This window comes from Salvia hispanica, chromosome 1, assembly GCF_029641045.1.
Source record: "Salvia hispanica isolate PSC_SH4W2 chromosome 1, Shi_PSC_v1, whole genome shotgun sequence".
Classification (NCBI taxonomy): domain Eukaryota; kingdom Viridiplantae; phylum Streptophyta; class Magnoliopsida; order Lamiales; family Lamiaceae; genus Salvia; species Salvia hispanica.
The window spans coordinates 42924763-42938578 of NC_142692.1; the positions used below are offsets into that span (position 1 = coordinate 42924763).

The 13816-nt window shown below is 39.2% G+C and overlaps 1 protein-coding gene and 1 pseudogene across 1 annotated transcript; one reads left to right on the top strand and one right to left on the bottom strand.

Moving 5' to 3' along the window:
• Positions 1 to 2649: 2649 nt before the first annotated feature.
• On the bottom strand, positions 2650 to 7035 carry LOC148933868 (uncharacterized; annotated as a pseudogene).
• Positions 7036 to 10166: 3131 nt separating this feature from the next.
• Positions 10167 to 11345, top strand: LOC148933869 (uncharacterized). Its single transcript, XM_089061843.1, has 2 exons — positions 10167 to 10824; positions 11215 to 11345. The coding sequence occupies exons 1-2, from the start codon at positions 10167 to 10169 to the stop codon at positions 11343 to 11345; spliced, it is 789 nt and encodes a 262-aa protein (XP_088917969.1).
• The last annotated feature ends 2471 nt before the right edge of the window (positions 11346 to 13816 follow it).

A 13816-nucleotide genomic window follows, 5' to 3' on the forward strand; every position in this document is an offset into this window, starting at 1 on the left:
ATGGGATAAAATGATACTTTATGTTTGTGTGTGTGTGTGTCCTGATGCTACTGCTGCTGTGTTTGTGTGTGTTGTTGTGTGTGTCTCTGTGTTTTTGTGTGAGTGTGTGTGTTGCTATGTGTTTGGTTGATCTGTTTAAATGTAGAAATTGTGCCTTTGCTTGATAAAATGATACTTTGGGTGCATAAAATGATAGTTTCTGAAAATGATAAAATGATACTTTGTGAATAGTGTTTTGTTCTACTTAAGTGACAAGTTATGCCCTCTCTGCTTTTTTGAACTCATTGAAATTTAGAAAATGATAGTTTCAGAAGATAAAATGATAATTGGCCTTGATAAAATGATGGTTTTACATTATAAAATGATAATTTCATGGGATAAAATGATACTCCCTCCGTCCCAGAAAGATTGTCCCATTTTCTTTTTCATACCCGTTTTGCAAAAATAATAATAAATAGTTAAAGTAGAGATAGAGTAAATTAAAAGATAGGATAATGTAGAGAATAGTCTTACCTACATTATTCTTTCTCTTATTTTACTCTCTTTCAACTTTACCTATTTATTATTATTTTTGCAAAACGAGTGTAAAAAATGAACTGGGACAATCTTTCTGGGACGGAGGGAGTAGTTTACATTATAAAATGATAGTTTCATGGGATAATGATACTTTGTGTTTGTGTGTGTTGTTGTGTGTGTCTCTGTGTTTTTGTATGAGTCTGTGTGTTGCTATGTGTTTGGTTGATCTGTTTAAATGTAGAAATTGTGCCTTTGCTTGATAAAATGATACTTTGGGTGCATAAAATGATAGTTTCTGAAAATGATAAAATGATACTTTGTGAGTAGTGTTTTGTTCTGCTTAAGTGACAAGTTATGCCCTCTCTGCTTTTTTGAACTCATTGAAATTTAGATAATGATAGTTTCAGAAGATAAAATGATAATTGCCCTTGATAAAATGATGGTTTTACATTATAAAATGATAATTTCATGGCATAAAATGATAGTTTACATTATAAAATGATAGTTTCATGGGATAAAATGATACTTTATGTTTGTGTGTGTGTGTGTCCTGATGCTACTGCTGCTGTGTTTGTGTGTGTTGTTGTGTGTGTCTCTGTGTTTTTGTGTGAGTGTGTGTGTTGCTATGTGTTTGGTTGATCTGTTTAAATGTAGAAATTGTGCCTTTGCTTGATAAAATGATACTTTGGGTGCATAAAATGATAGTTTCTGAAAATGATAAAATGATACTTTGTGAATAGTGTTTTGTTCTACTTAAGTGACAAGTTATGCCCTCTCTGCTTTTTTGAACTCATTGAAATTTAGAAAATGATAGTTTCAGAAGATAAAATGATAATTGCCCTTGATAAAATGATGGTTTTACATTATAAAATGATAATTTCATGGCATAAAATGATAGTTTACATTATAAAATGATAGTTTCATGGGATAAAATGATACTTTATGTTTGTGTGTGTGTGTGTCCTGATGCTACTGCTGCTGTGTTTGTGTGTGTTGTTGTGTGTGTCTCTGTGTTTTTGTGTGAGTGTGTGTGTTGCTATGTGTTTGGTTGATCTGTTTAAATGTAGAAATTGTGCCTTTACTTGATAAAATGATACTTTGGGTGCATAAAATGATAGTTTCTGAAAATGATAAAATGATACTTTGTGAATAGTGTTTTGTTCTACTTAAGTGACAAGTTATGCCCTCTCTGCTTTTTTGAACTCATTGAAATTTAGAAAATGATAGTTTCAGAAGATAAAATGATAATTGCCCTTGATAAAATGATGGTTTTACATTATAAAATGATAATTTCATGGGATAAAATGATAGTTTACATTATAAAATGATAGTTTCATGGGATAATGATACTTTGTGTTTGTGTGTGTTGTTGTGTGTGTCTTTGTGTTTTTGTGTGAGTGTGTGTGTTGCTATGTGTTTGGTTGATCTGTTTAAATGTAGAAATTGTGCCTTTGCTTGATAAAATGATACTTTGGGTGCATAAAATGATAGTTTCTGAAAATGATAAAATGATACTTTGTGAGTAGTGTTTTGTTCTACTTAAGTGACAAGTTATGCCCTCTCTGCTTTTTTGAACTCATTGAAATTTAGAAAATGATAGTTTCAGAAGATAAAATGATAATTGCCCTTGATAAAATGATAGTTTCATGGGATAAAATGATACTTTGACTTTATATATTGACATAAACTGTTTAACACACTGAAATCTTTTGTTTATTAGGAAAGAATATTCGTGATAATGATGATGATGAACATAGAACATTAGCAGAAGAAGTAGAACATATAAGAAATAAGAAGAAATAAGAAGAAAAGAAAGAATGATGATGCAACTGTTGGTAAGACATCTTCAAAGAAGGGCAAGAAAAAAGTTGTTGAAGATAGTACAGTCATTAAGACAACAACTTTGGCAGGAAGAAGGAATACTGACTTCTTTGTTTTTTTTTTTTTTTTTTTTTTTTTTTTGAACACCTTCATGGTTGAGGGTTTGAGTAGGTCCCTCATCCCATATATATCATGTCAAAACAAATTACAGTCAGGCAAACCCAAAAGTGGAGTGCCAAAAATCAAGGAAAGGGATTACAAGGAAACTATCCCCTTCCAAACACAAAGAAAAAAAATCAAAGAACAAAAAAATCAACCGAAACTGAAACTAGGCATACCTATCTGATCTAGTCGCGCTAAAGCTTTCACTGTAGCCGGGGCCGATCCTGCCGTAAATGTAGTTAGTATCGAGCCATATTTTCCCAGCGAAGCTAAATGATCCGCTGCTTTATTCCCCTCTCTCCGTATATGTGAAATCCTCCAGGTGGTATCTCGGAGTGCAATTCTAATCCTTGCCAAAGTGTGTCTGGTTTTTGCCGGCCCCAGTTGCCCTTTTTCAAGAAATGATCCCAAGGTCTCTGCGTCTGTTTCTATCCAGATGTTTTGACTGTGACGTTTGGCCATCATGACCCCTTCCAGCAGCGCCATCACCTCGGCCTCCCATCCAGAATCTGCCTTCACAGGAGTGCAAAAGGCTTCTACTATATCTCCAAAACAGTTGCGAAGGAGGCCTCCTCCCCCAGCCCTGTTTGTTGAACCTTCAAACGCCCCATCTATGTTTATTTTCATCCAAGACTGCTCAGGCGGCCTCCATTGCAATTTCACTACTTTCTTAGGCTTGTTCCGACCAGCTTGAGCTTCCATAAAATCCACTTTTGGCACACATCCACTCCACTGCTCTGGACCAAGATGACCTGCAATCACCAGATTTCTGAGGTGGGCCATAACCCGGTGACATACATTCTCAACTTTAAAAACTATCTCCCGATGAACACATCCATTTCTCTCTGTCCAGATGTACCAGAGGATCTGGCAGGGAATGAGATTGCAGATGTGGTGTTTGTTCCTTTCTCCCATGTGTCTCTGCCACCATATTAGCCTAGCTTCTAAGTTGTACCCAGTTCTTCCGAAAGCCGGCACAAGGGGAAACCATCGTGCAAAATGGTTCCAGATCTTCCTTGCTGCCTCCCCATTCACGAACAGGTGTAACCTCGACTCGGTGTCTGGCTTCACACAACAACGACACTTAGACGCCAAGGTTACCCCCCTCCATTGTACCTTTTCATCCACTGGAATACGATTGACTAGCAGCCTCCATAGAAATACTGATATAGTAGGATTGATTCCCTTGCTCCAGATGATTTTAAAAACTTCCATCTCCTCCCCTCTGTGACGTACTTCCTCCCATGCTGAAGCAACAGTAAAGTTACCATGTGGGGTCAGGTTCCACCTTGCCTTATCCTCCCCATTAACATCTACTGGGATGCCTCTAATTTTCTCCAAAACCTCCCCTGGAACTCCCCAATCATGAAGTAAGTCCTGCAGGGCGTCTTCATTCCAGCTTGCTTCTATCCAAAGGTCCTTTACCCAAATGAAATCTGGAAGACCCTCCTTCAAGCAAAGGTTCACAAGTGGCTGTTCTTTCACCCATATATCCTCCCAGAATTTTAATCTCCCCTTCCCCAGCAGCCAGCTGATCCTGCTTTGACATTTTAGCCCAACTTTATACATCCTCCGCCAAGTAGGGCTAAACCGACCAGAGCGGTAAATGGAGAGGGAAGATGAGATAGACCAGTATTTCCTATGCACATATTCAGCCCATAAAGAGTTTCTCTCATGAAATCTCCACCAAAGCTTGAAGCTAAAGGCTTCCACTGTGTCTACCATGCGTCGTATTCCCAATCCTCCCTCTGCAGTAGGTTTGCAGACATCTAGCCATTTTATCCAGTGTGTTTTAGAAGAAGTGTTGCAAGATCCCCAAAAGAACCTAGCCAATACTTGTTCCATCATCTTCATGGCTCCTTTTGTGGGTTCAAGGACCTGGAAAATGTGGAAAATGTGGATAGGTATTACCCCCAAAATGCTTTTTATCAAGGTTAGTCTTCCCCCAAAGGAGAGTTGTCTGTGACACCAACTATTAATCTTTTCAGAGATTTTGTCTCTGATGAACATATATAGATTTGCCTTGTTTCTTCCACAGAAGATGGGGACCCCCAAATATGTACACGGCAGTTGCCCTTGTTGAAAACCTCCAGCCGAGATAACACCTGCTGCCCATCCCTCGTACTTCTTGTCTATATAAAAACAACTCTTCCCTTCATTTATCAGTTGTCCTGAAACTTCCATGTAATGCTTGAGGCAGCCTTTGAGCTTCCGAATAGTTGCTCTTCTTGCTTGTGTAAACATAAGGATATCGTCCGCATATGCAAGGTGAGACACACCCATTGTATACCGAGTTGTGCAGAAACGCATCTCCTTCTTTCCTAGAATGAGCCGATCCAAAAGGCGTGATAGGTAATCAGCCGCAAGAATAAACAGGGAAGGGGATAGGGGGTCTCCTTGTCATAGCCCCCGTGAAGACTTGAAGAAACCCGATGGTGATCCATTAATAAGAATCAAAAACCAACATGAGCTAATACACCTCTCAACCATCCCCAACCACGTCTCTGAAAAGCCCATTTTTTCCATAACTTTCAATAAAAAAGGCCACTAAACCCGATCATATGCTTTCGCCATATCTAGCTTAAGTGCTAGGTTAGGAGAGGGATTACATTTCCACATTTCTTTTGCCAAAAGGACATTGTCACTAAGGAGACGTCCCTTGACAAACCCGCTTTGGTTAGGGGCAGTTACCATTGGGAGGAGCAGCGCCATTCTTTTAGCAATGAGCTTGGATATGATCTTGTTTGAAACATTGCACAAGCTTATGGGCCTGTACTCCGCCCACGTTGAAGGGTTTTTCTTCTTAGGAATCAGAATGATCATCGTCGCCGCAATTCCCCTTGGTACCTGAGATCCCTGGAAAAAGTCAATAACTGCTTCCAAGACATCCGAGCCAACAATCTGCCAGCAAGTTTGGTAAAATAGAGAAGAATAGCCATCCGGCCCCGAAGCACTCTCCGGATTGATGCTAAAAACCACATCCCTGACCTCTTGCTCTGAAGGCCACTTCTCTAATTCTTCCATATTAAAATCATTGGGCAGAGATTCCAGAATTTCCAGATCCGGCTCCTGTAGAACATCAATATCAGATGTTAGCAAACTTTGGAAAAAATTAACAGCTGAGTTTCTAATCTCTCCATCTTCCGAGAGGGTTTGATCTCCCTCTTCAATAGAGTGAATTCTAGCCTTAGTTCTTTTATGTTTAACCCATCCTTGAAAGAATTTGGAGTTTCTCTCTCCATCCACAGACCACCTTATAGCCGCCTTTTGTTTCCAATAATCATCCTCCATTTTCAGCCGTAGTATAAGCTCAGCCGCCTTCCTATTCATCTCTGCTCTGTCAAAAGGGCTCTGACTTCTTTCAAAGTTCATAATGGCTTCTTGTGCATCCACCTCTGCCTGCTTTATCTTCTCAAAGATGTTACCAAACACATTCTTATTCCAGATCCTCAAGCATTTCTTTAGTCTGCTAAGTTTAACTTGGAGATTTATCATGCCCCTTTCCCCGGTAGGAGTTAGCCAGCTTCTCTCTACCTCCTGCAAAAACGCGTGGTGTCTAACCCACATATTTTGGAACCTGAAAGGAGGCCGAACAGGCGGCCCAGGGACCTGGCATTGTATGAGCAACGGGTTGTGATCTGACATCACTCTAGGCAAGTTGGTGACTCTAGTTGTCGAGAAGAGGTCAAGCTATCCTTCTGCTATCAGAGCCCTGTCTAGTCTTTCGAAAGTATCCCATCTGGACCAAGTAAATTTTGCACCATCTGCACCAAGGTCAAGAAGTTGACAATCATTAATTACATCAGCAAAATCCATCATTTCCCCAGCTCTGTTTAGGGTGGACCCCTGCCTCTCCTCGTCCGAAACAAAAATATTAAAGTCTCCCCCCACGAGCCACGGTAATCCTTCCATCCTAACAGGAGTTTATCCCAGAGCGGTCTCCTTCCAGCTCTAGAACATTTACCATACACTATTGATAAGTGAAAAGGGGTTGGATGCACCATGGTGGAGAAACGAGCGTGCAACACTTGTTCCGAGATATCCCATTCGTCCACCTCAACCCCAAACTCTGCAAAAAGCCAAATCTGCTCATTCTCATTATTCCCCTTGTATTGTAGCCCAAACCTTTTGCTGAAAAACTCAGGCTTCGGCTTTATCATTGGCTCAATGATGGCCAAAATCGAGACTCTATGGGTCCTTATCATATGTTTGATGATGCTTTGGGTGCCTGCGTTAGCTACACCTCGAGCATTCCAAATCATAATGTTGTAAGACATATTAACACAACTGTGGTATTTCGGAGGTCTCAAACCTCCCTTTCTTCTGTTTTCCACTCTCTATTTGTAGTTCTGAAACTTCCTTCCTCGCCTCCCTCTTTTCGACAAGGATTCCTTGATCTGAGGTACCCTCTTCAACCTGCTCCTCATCTGGATCCCAGTCATTTTCATCCTCATATTGCTCTGTATCAAAGTCTCCATTAGGGAGCATTTTAAAGAATTTCGGATTGGATAAGATCACATTTTCCACATCCCCCATCGCCTCTCTCAAGTTTGCCTCAGATTTGCCATAAGCTTTCTCAAAATACCCAAGTGAGCTCTTATCCAGCTCTCTTTGAGAAGACCCTCTCCCTCCCCCTCTGCCACGATCAAAGGAAAGGGATCTTCCAGCACCTCTGCCTCTATTTCTTCCCTATCGCCCTCTTTTACTCCAAACCATCTGAAAACCACCCTCGTCCCCCACACCAGCATCGTGTATGCCTGAGAATGGCAAAGAACACACACTTGGATTCCCTTCTTTCCCCCCCTCGCTGACCATCGATGTTATATCCCCTCTAGCCTGCTGACCATCTTCTACCCCTTCTATCTGCTTCTCCTTTTCTCTCTGCTGCACAACCCCTTCCACATCCATATTATTGTTCCTGCTCACATTATTCCCACCTTTGTGATCTGTTTGTTTCCTACTATTTTGGGGTTTATTATAATCCCTCTTGGTCGGCTTTTCCTTGTTACCATTTGCATAACATGCATCTGTGGAGTGCCCCACATGCCTACACTCATGGCAATATTTCGGGATCCTGTCCCATTTGACCTTTTGTCGAAGCTCCCGTCCTTGGATGTCAATCACAATTTCCTCCGGTGGCGATCTCGATATATCAATCTCAACGCAAATTCTTGCAAAGGATAATCTCTCTTGAGAGATTGTTGCATAATCAACCTGAATTGGTGTCCCCAAAAGGCCTCCTATAGCAAATAAGGCTGACTTCTCGTATAGATGAATTGGGAGACCAACTAGGTTGCACCATATTGTGGCAATCGGCGATTCAAAGAAAGGGTCGAACTCCGGTGTCCATTTGAATGTTCTCATTGGATGTCTTTCTATAAACCACACCGGCAATCCATTTGGTCCACTTAGCATTTTGGCATAATCAGAGATCATCCTAAACTGGATTATGATGTGTTTTGCATTGATATAACTCCAAGTATACCCCCCCAGAAATCGCAAGCCTTGAAGTGCCTTTTGGATTTGCTGTGATGACGGAAAAGAATGAGAAAATTTCCCTACAACTGCATATCCAAGTTTCTCAGCAAGAAAGTTTGTATCAGCACCTGAGAAATAGATAGCCGGTAGGCCTGACCTCTCCCCCACCGTCCCAATTCGTTTGATCTTATCAGGCTCAAATGTAAACGGGTCTTTCTCCCCTGCCTTAAGAATATCTGCAATCGATTGCTTCTGTCCTTTCCCGATTATCCCTCCTGTAGAAGGAACCCGTTGTTGCTTCACTGACTCAGCTCCAAACTGAGGGGGTGAGCTGTGACCACTCTCTGCTTTAGCTCCAGCTCTCTGATTGTTCTCTCCCCTCCCCAACTTCCCCTGTTGCAGAGGTGGCTGGTATATAGCCTTGCCCTTTCCCCTCATGCTAATCCCTTCTTTTAGAGTAGGGAAATCCTCATCTAAAAACTTCCCTCCCGGAGGGGACTCAGGCTGAGTTACTCCCCCATTTCCAGCCCACATTGAACCTTCCCCACCATTCCCTATTATAAGCGAACCGTTCACCCTCTCATCCTCCCCAGTTTTTAAAAAATTCATGTTCTGGAGGGGCTGAGCTTCACAGAGATCCAAAGCAATGTCGGAATCATTCATGGCCAGGCCATCATTCACCACCATCGTCATTCTAGCCCCTTATCTCACCCCCTTCCTCCACAGACTCACACTCTCCATCCACTCCACATATCCTCAAGTCAAGAGCCATACCCTCAAACCCACCCCCTGCCTCAGGCAAAACATCAAGCACATTGTCTGCAAAAATCTCAGAAGACCCACCCTCACCCATCATCCTCACCACATTCCGAGATTGTCGTCAGAAACTGTAAACCCCTTCCTCCATACCCCTTCTTCCCCTTATTGGTTTTCAGGTCCGACCCCTCCAAGCCCTTCTTCCCCGAGCTGCGCAGAGCTCTACCTCGCAAGTCACCTTTTCTCATTTCCGCCATTCTCATCATTGGCGACTTCGGCCCAGATTTTGCCCGACGGCCACGAGAAATGGCGGATCGCAAAGAACTCTTCCTCTCTGACCTTCTAGATTTGGGCGAGTCTATCTCTACACCTTTGCTCAGAATCGGAGATCCCTTCTCCTCGCTCTCTGGAGGTAATTCCTCAATCCGCGAAGCTCCATCCACCGGAAACGCCTCCATATTACCCGAATCAGCCATCCCACCCGAAACACCACAAACAACAGCAAAGGACACTCGCTGGAACAAACCGCCTCCTCCCTCCCACTGAGAAAGCGGCTATGGAACAGAAATCCGATGAGACAGAAAACACCCCGATTACGAAGAAAAGAAATCCGATGAAACAGTAACGAGAACGTAGCAAATCCCAGCGAGAATTAGGAAAGAGTTACTGTGTGAAAATCGCACACACTAGGTGTGTAGATCCCCCATCTCTCTCACCTACAAACAATACTGACTTCTTCGTTGACATGCTTGAATCTCTAAACGAGAATCAAAGAAGAGCTGTTCGAGATATTGGGTTTGGCGCACTCCTAAACTTCAATATAAGAAGTTTCCCAAGAGCACTGGCGTATTATCTGATCTACAACTTTAACCGTAAAAGTTCATCAATTGAGTTGAACAGTGGGGAATCACTTTTTTTAGATGATGAAGATGTTCACATAACTCTTGGGTTCCCGATTGGATCTTTACCTATCAATAAAAGCAAATTTCAGAAAAATACCCACATCAAAACTGAAATTGCTAGATTCCGTAAAGGTGGAGAGAAAAAAATGGTGCCAAAGTATGTTGTAGAGCAGATGGAGAGAGACAAAGAAGGTGGTGAATTGTTTAAATGGACTTTTATGGTTCTCATGGAGGATGCCTTGATTAACATTCCTGCTGATGGAAATTTGAGGCCAAAAATTTTAGATTACATAGCTGATGTTGAGAATATCAAACAATACAATTGGTGTAGCTATGTCATATCTAGATTGCATGAAACACAAAAGAGGTGGAAAAAAAACACAGCAAAGATATTTACCGGGCTAGTTATCTTTGTAGTGGTAAGAATATATTTGTTTTCCATTGTCTATGAATCTATTTACAGATAAACTAATATTTAGTTTTTGTTTAATGTAGGCTTGTTACGTGGACAGGATTTTCTTTGGAAAAAAAATGGTGCCAGGATGTTATCCAACAGTGAAAGGATGGACTGTCGAACTGTTGAAAGAAAGACAAAGGGCAGAAATGGAGAATTCAACATTTGGTCTGGGTCATAAGTATGACCGATATAAAAATCAGCCACATGAAGAAAATGATGAAGATGACGAAGAAGATGAATCTCAAGATGTAGAAGTTTTGAAGACAAATGATCATGATGAAGTGGGGACAACCAGTGAATGGGAGAATTTCATAAATGAATGGAAGGGAGCTGCAAAGGATGTTAAAGCCTCAATGTTGAAGATGGTTGATGTCCTTGAAGCAGCCGCGGATAAACTCAGGAATCTCAATAGCTTTAAGATAATCTGTGATACAACGAGAAATGCAATGGGATTGAGAGAGGAAGGTGTGCAGCATGTTACAGAAAGTCAGAATACAATGACACAGGCTATAAACAATGATGAAACTGATGATCCTGAATGGATTGATATCATGATTGAGTTAACTAAAGCTGCTGAGAGGACATATATACTGAAAAATAGGAATGAGTTCCCTACCTTCACTCTGATACCTGAATGTGACAACAGTCCTAATGAGAATCAAGAATTTAATCGGGAAAAGGATATGGAGAAGGAAAAAGATGATGAGGTGGAAAACGAGCAAGATAAACAGAGTGAAAGCGAAAAGGAAAAAGTTTCAGAGAAAGAAGTTCAGAATGAAGAATATGAGGTAACTTTTAAAAATGATAGTTTAAGTACATAAAATGATTGTTTATATGGTTAAAATGATATAGGTTTGATGATGTTTTTTGGTAGTTCTGTTTTATTTGAAAACTGATACTTTTGCATCATAAAATGATAGTTTAAGCGGATAAAATGATACTTTTGCATGATAAAATGATAAAATGATAGTTTCGGGGAATAAAATGATAAAGAAAGAAAGTCTATCCTGGCACTGGGAACGGGTCAATTCAATAGAATAGACGCCTGTTGGCATTCCAGCCTTCCTATCCGAAAGAGAATCCAGTATCGTGAATATCTGAACTGGTTGTTTGCTGTTCAAGAATTCTTCTTTAGGGAACACATATGTGTTAAGGGAAAGACCTATAGTTGGACATTAGGGTCAGATCCGAATACGTGCCTTCACCTCATCGAAGCCTTGGACACCAAGAAGGTTCAATCTGAAAGAGAATAGAAAGGTTCTGTGAATAAAATGATACTTTTATTTCATAATGATATTTTAGATTTTTGGTTGATAATGTGATAGTTCCTGTGGGTAAAATAGTATCACTTCTGTCAATAACAATTTATATTTTTTTTAAATGAAAGCATGACAGAGTTGATACCATAATATCCACTGTCATGGAGGATATCCACAGAGATGATGAAGTTTTAAAACAGAGAGAAGAAAATTTGAATAAGGACAAAGGGAAGAAGATGGTTTCTCAAGATCCTCCAGTCGAAAAGAAGAAAGTGGTCAGAACAACAAAGAAAATTGTTGAAGCAATGTGCTCTCCCTACAATGTCAGAGCAGTAAATCTGAAAGGAAAGCTGAATAAAGAAGAGAGAGAAATAATGTACTGGTTGATGATAGATGAAGAAAGTGAACAGTAAGTTTTGAATTACATAATTATATTCTTATTCAGTTCTTTTAACTAACATTAAATATGAATTTGAAATCAGTTATGAGGTAGTTTATGAGAACGACAAGATCACAATGTTCAAGATTGACTTCCACAGCCTTGCTCCACGTACATACGTCAGGATCAACATCATAGATGCATGAGTTGTGTTCCTCAACTACAATGAAAAATTCAAATCAAAGGCATCACCGAGTCGTCTTTTCATCAACACCACACCTACGGTACAGTAAACGAGTAAATAAATAATAGTATTACATTAAAAGTTAAAATATATTTACAAAAATGTAAACATGACAGATTTACAACATTACTGCAAGGAGATTTGGTTGGACTGAAGCAGAGAGTCGAGAAAGATTTTGCTCAAACTTGAATGAATTTGTGTCAAAGATTGAAAATTTCAAATGGGAAAATTATGACCTGGTAAGTAATAATTAGATATATATTACAGAACAGGGGTGCATTATAATGATAACCCATATTTATGTGATAAGCTAATAACCCTATCATTTTATGGGTCAAAAGTATCATTTTTACTAAAAATGATATTTATACATGATAAAATGATATTTTTCGTCCATAAAATGATATTCTGTTCTATAAAATGATACTTTTCTTCCATAAAATGAGGGTTATTAGGTTATCACCATAAATATGGGTTATGATATGATCACATCCCTTACAGAACAACATACCTATATTTTTGAAAATGACATTTATATATAATGTTTTGAAAATCAGATATTCTTTCCGATCTGGGCGTACGAACATTATTATATCATCTACTTCAATCTCAAAATGCAAATGATGGATGTGATTGACAATTCTCTGGTTAGTGAAGATTTACTTGAGAAGAAATATGAAGATGCACCAAGTACTCTGGTATGTTTAGTTAAATGCATTCAATATTTATTAGTTAAAATGCATTGAATATAATTCAGTATGGAACATAATATAATTTTTAATCAACCTCATGTATGTTTTGTGTTATTTGAATAGAGAAATTTCTTCCGAACTTATCTTGGAAATTGAGTCAATCCATCAATGGGAAGAACTGTCAAACTGTCAAAAACCAGATACATGAATATGCCATGGCAGAACGATACGAATAAAGTTGACTGTGGAATTATGTGATGCGCCATTTGGAGACTTACATGGGTGGTCCTGTTCGTAACTGGAATTCGGGTTTAACGAAGAAGGGAACAGAGTCTTTCATAAAACTCCGTGCCAGATATACTGAAGCATTGCTTAGGAGATACTAACAAGAAGGCTTTTGAGACACTTACAATGATAAAGAAGAAGTTTGAGAATGACATCAAAAAAGGAGAAATTGATGTTGAAAAGATGATTAGAGAATTTAAACCCAAAATTATCATTTTATCTGCTGCAAGTATGATTTTGTCATTTTATCAGTCAGAAGTATCATTTTATCATTTTATCTGATCCAAGTATCATTTTTTCAGGTTAAAGTATCATTTTATCAGTTTATAAACAAAAGAATGATGTTATCAGCCAAAATGTCATTTTATAAGCCCAAAGTATCATTTTATCTACTGCAAGTATCATTTTGTCATTATATAATTCAGAAGTATCATTTTATCAGTCAGAAGTATCATTTTATCATTTTATCTGCTCCAAGTATCATTTTATCAGCTTATATATCATTTTGTCAGATTAAAATATCATTTTATCCGTTGAGAGTATCATTTTATCAGCTTATATGTCATTTTTTCCAGCTTATACATCATTTTATAAGGTTATTGTCATTTTATTTGCTGCGAGTATCATTTTTTTAGGTTAAAGTATCATGTTATCAGCCAAAATGTCATTTTATAAGCCCAAAGTATCATTTTATTAAACAAAAATATCATTTTATACACCAAAAATACCTAAACTATATCAAATGACTTCAATCTGTCTTCTCATTGACTCTACCACAATTTTTTGAATCATGACGACCCAGCTCATGACATTTACCACACCGTCGTAGAGGCTTATTTGCTTTCCTTATTGCACTCTCCCTCTT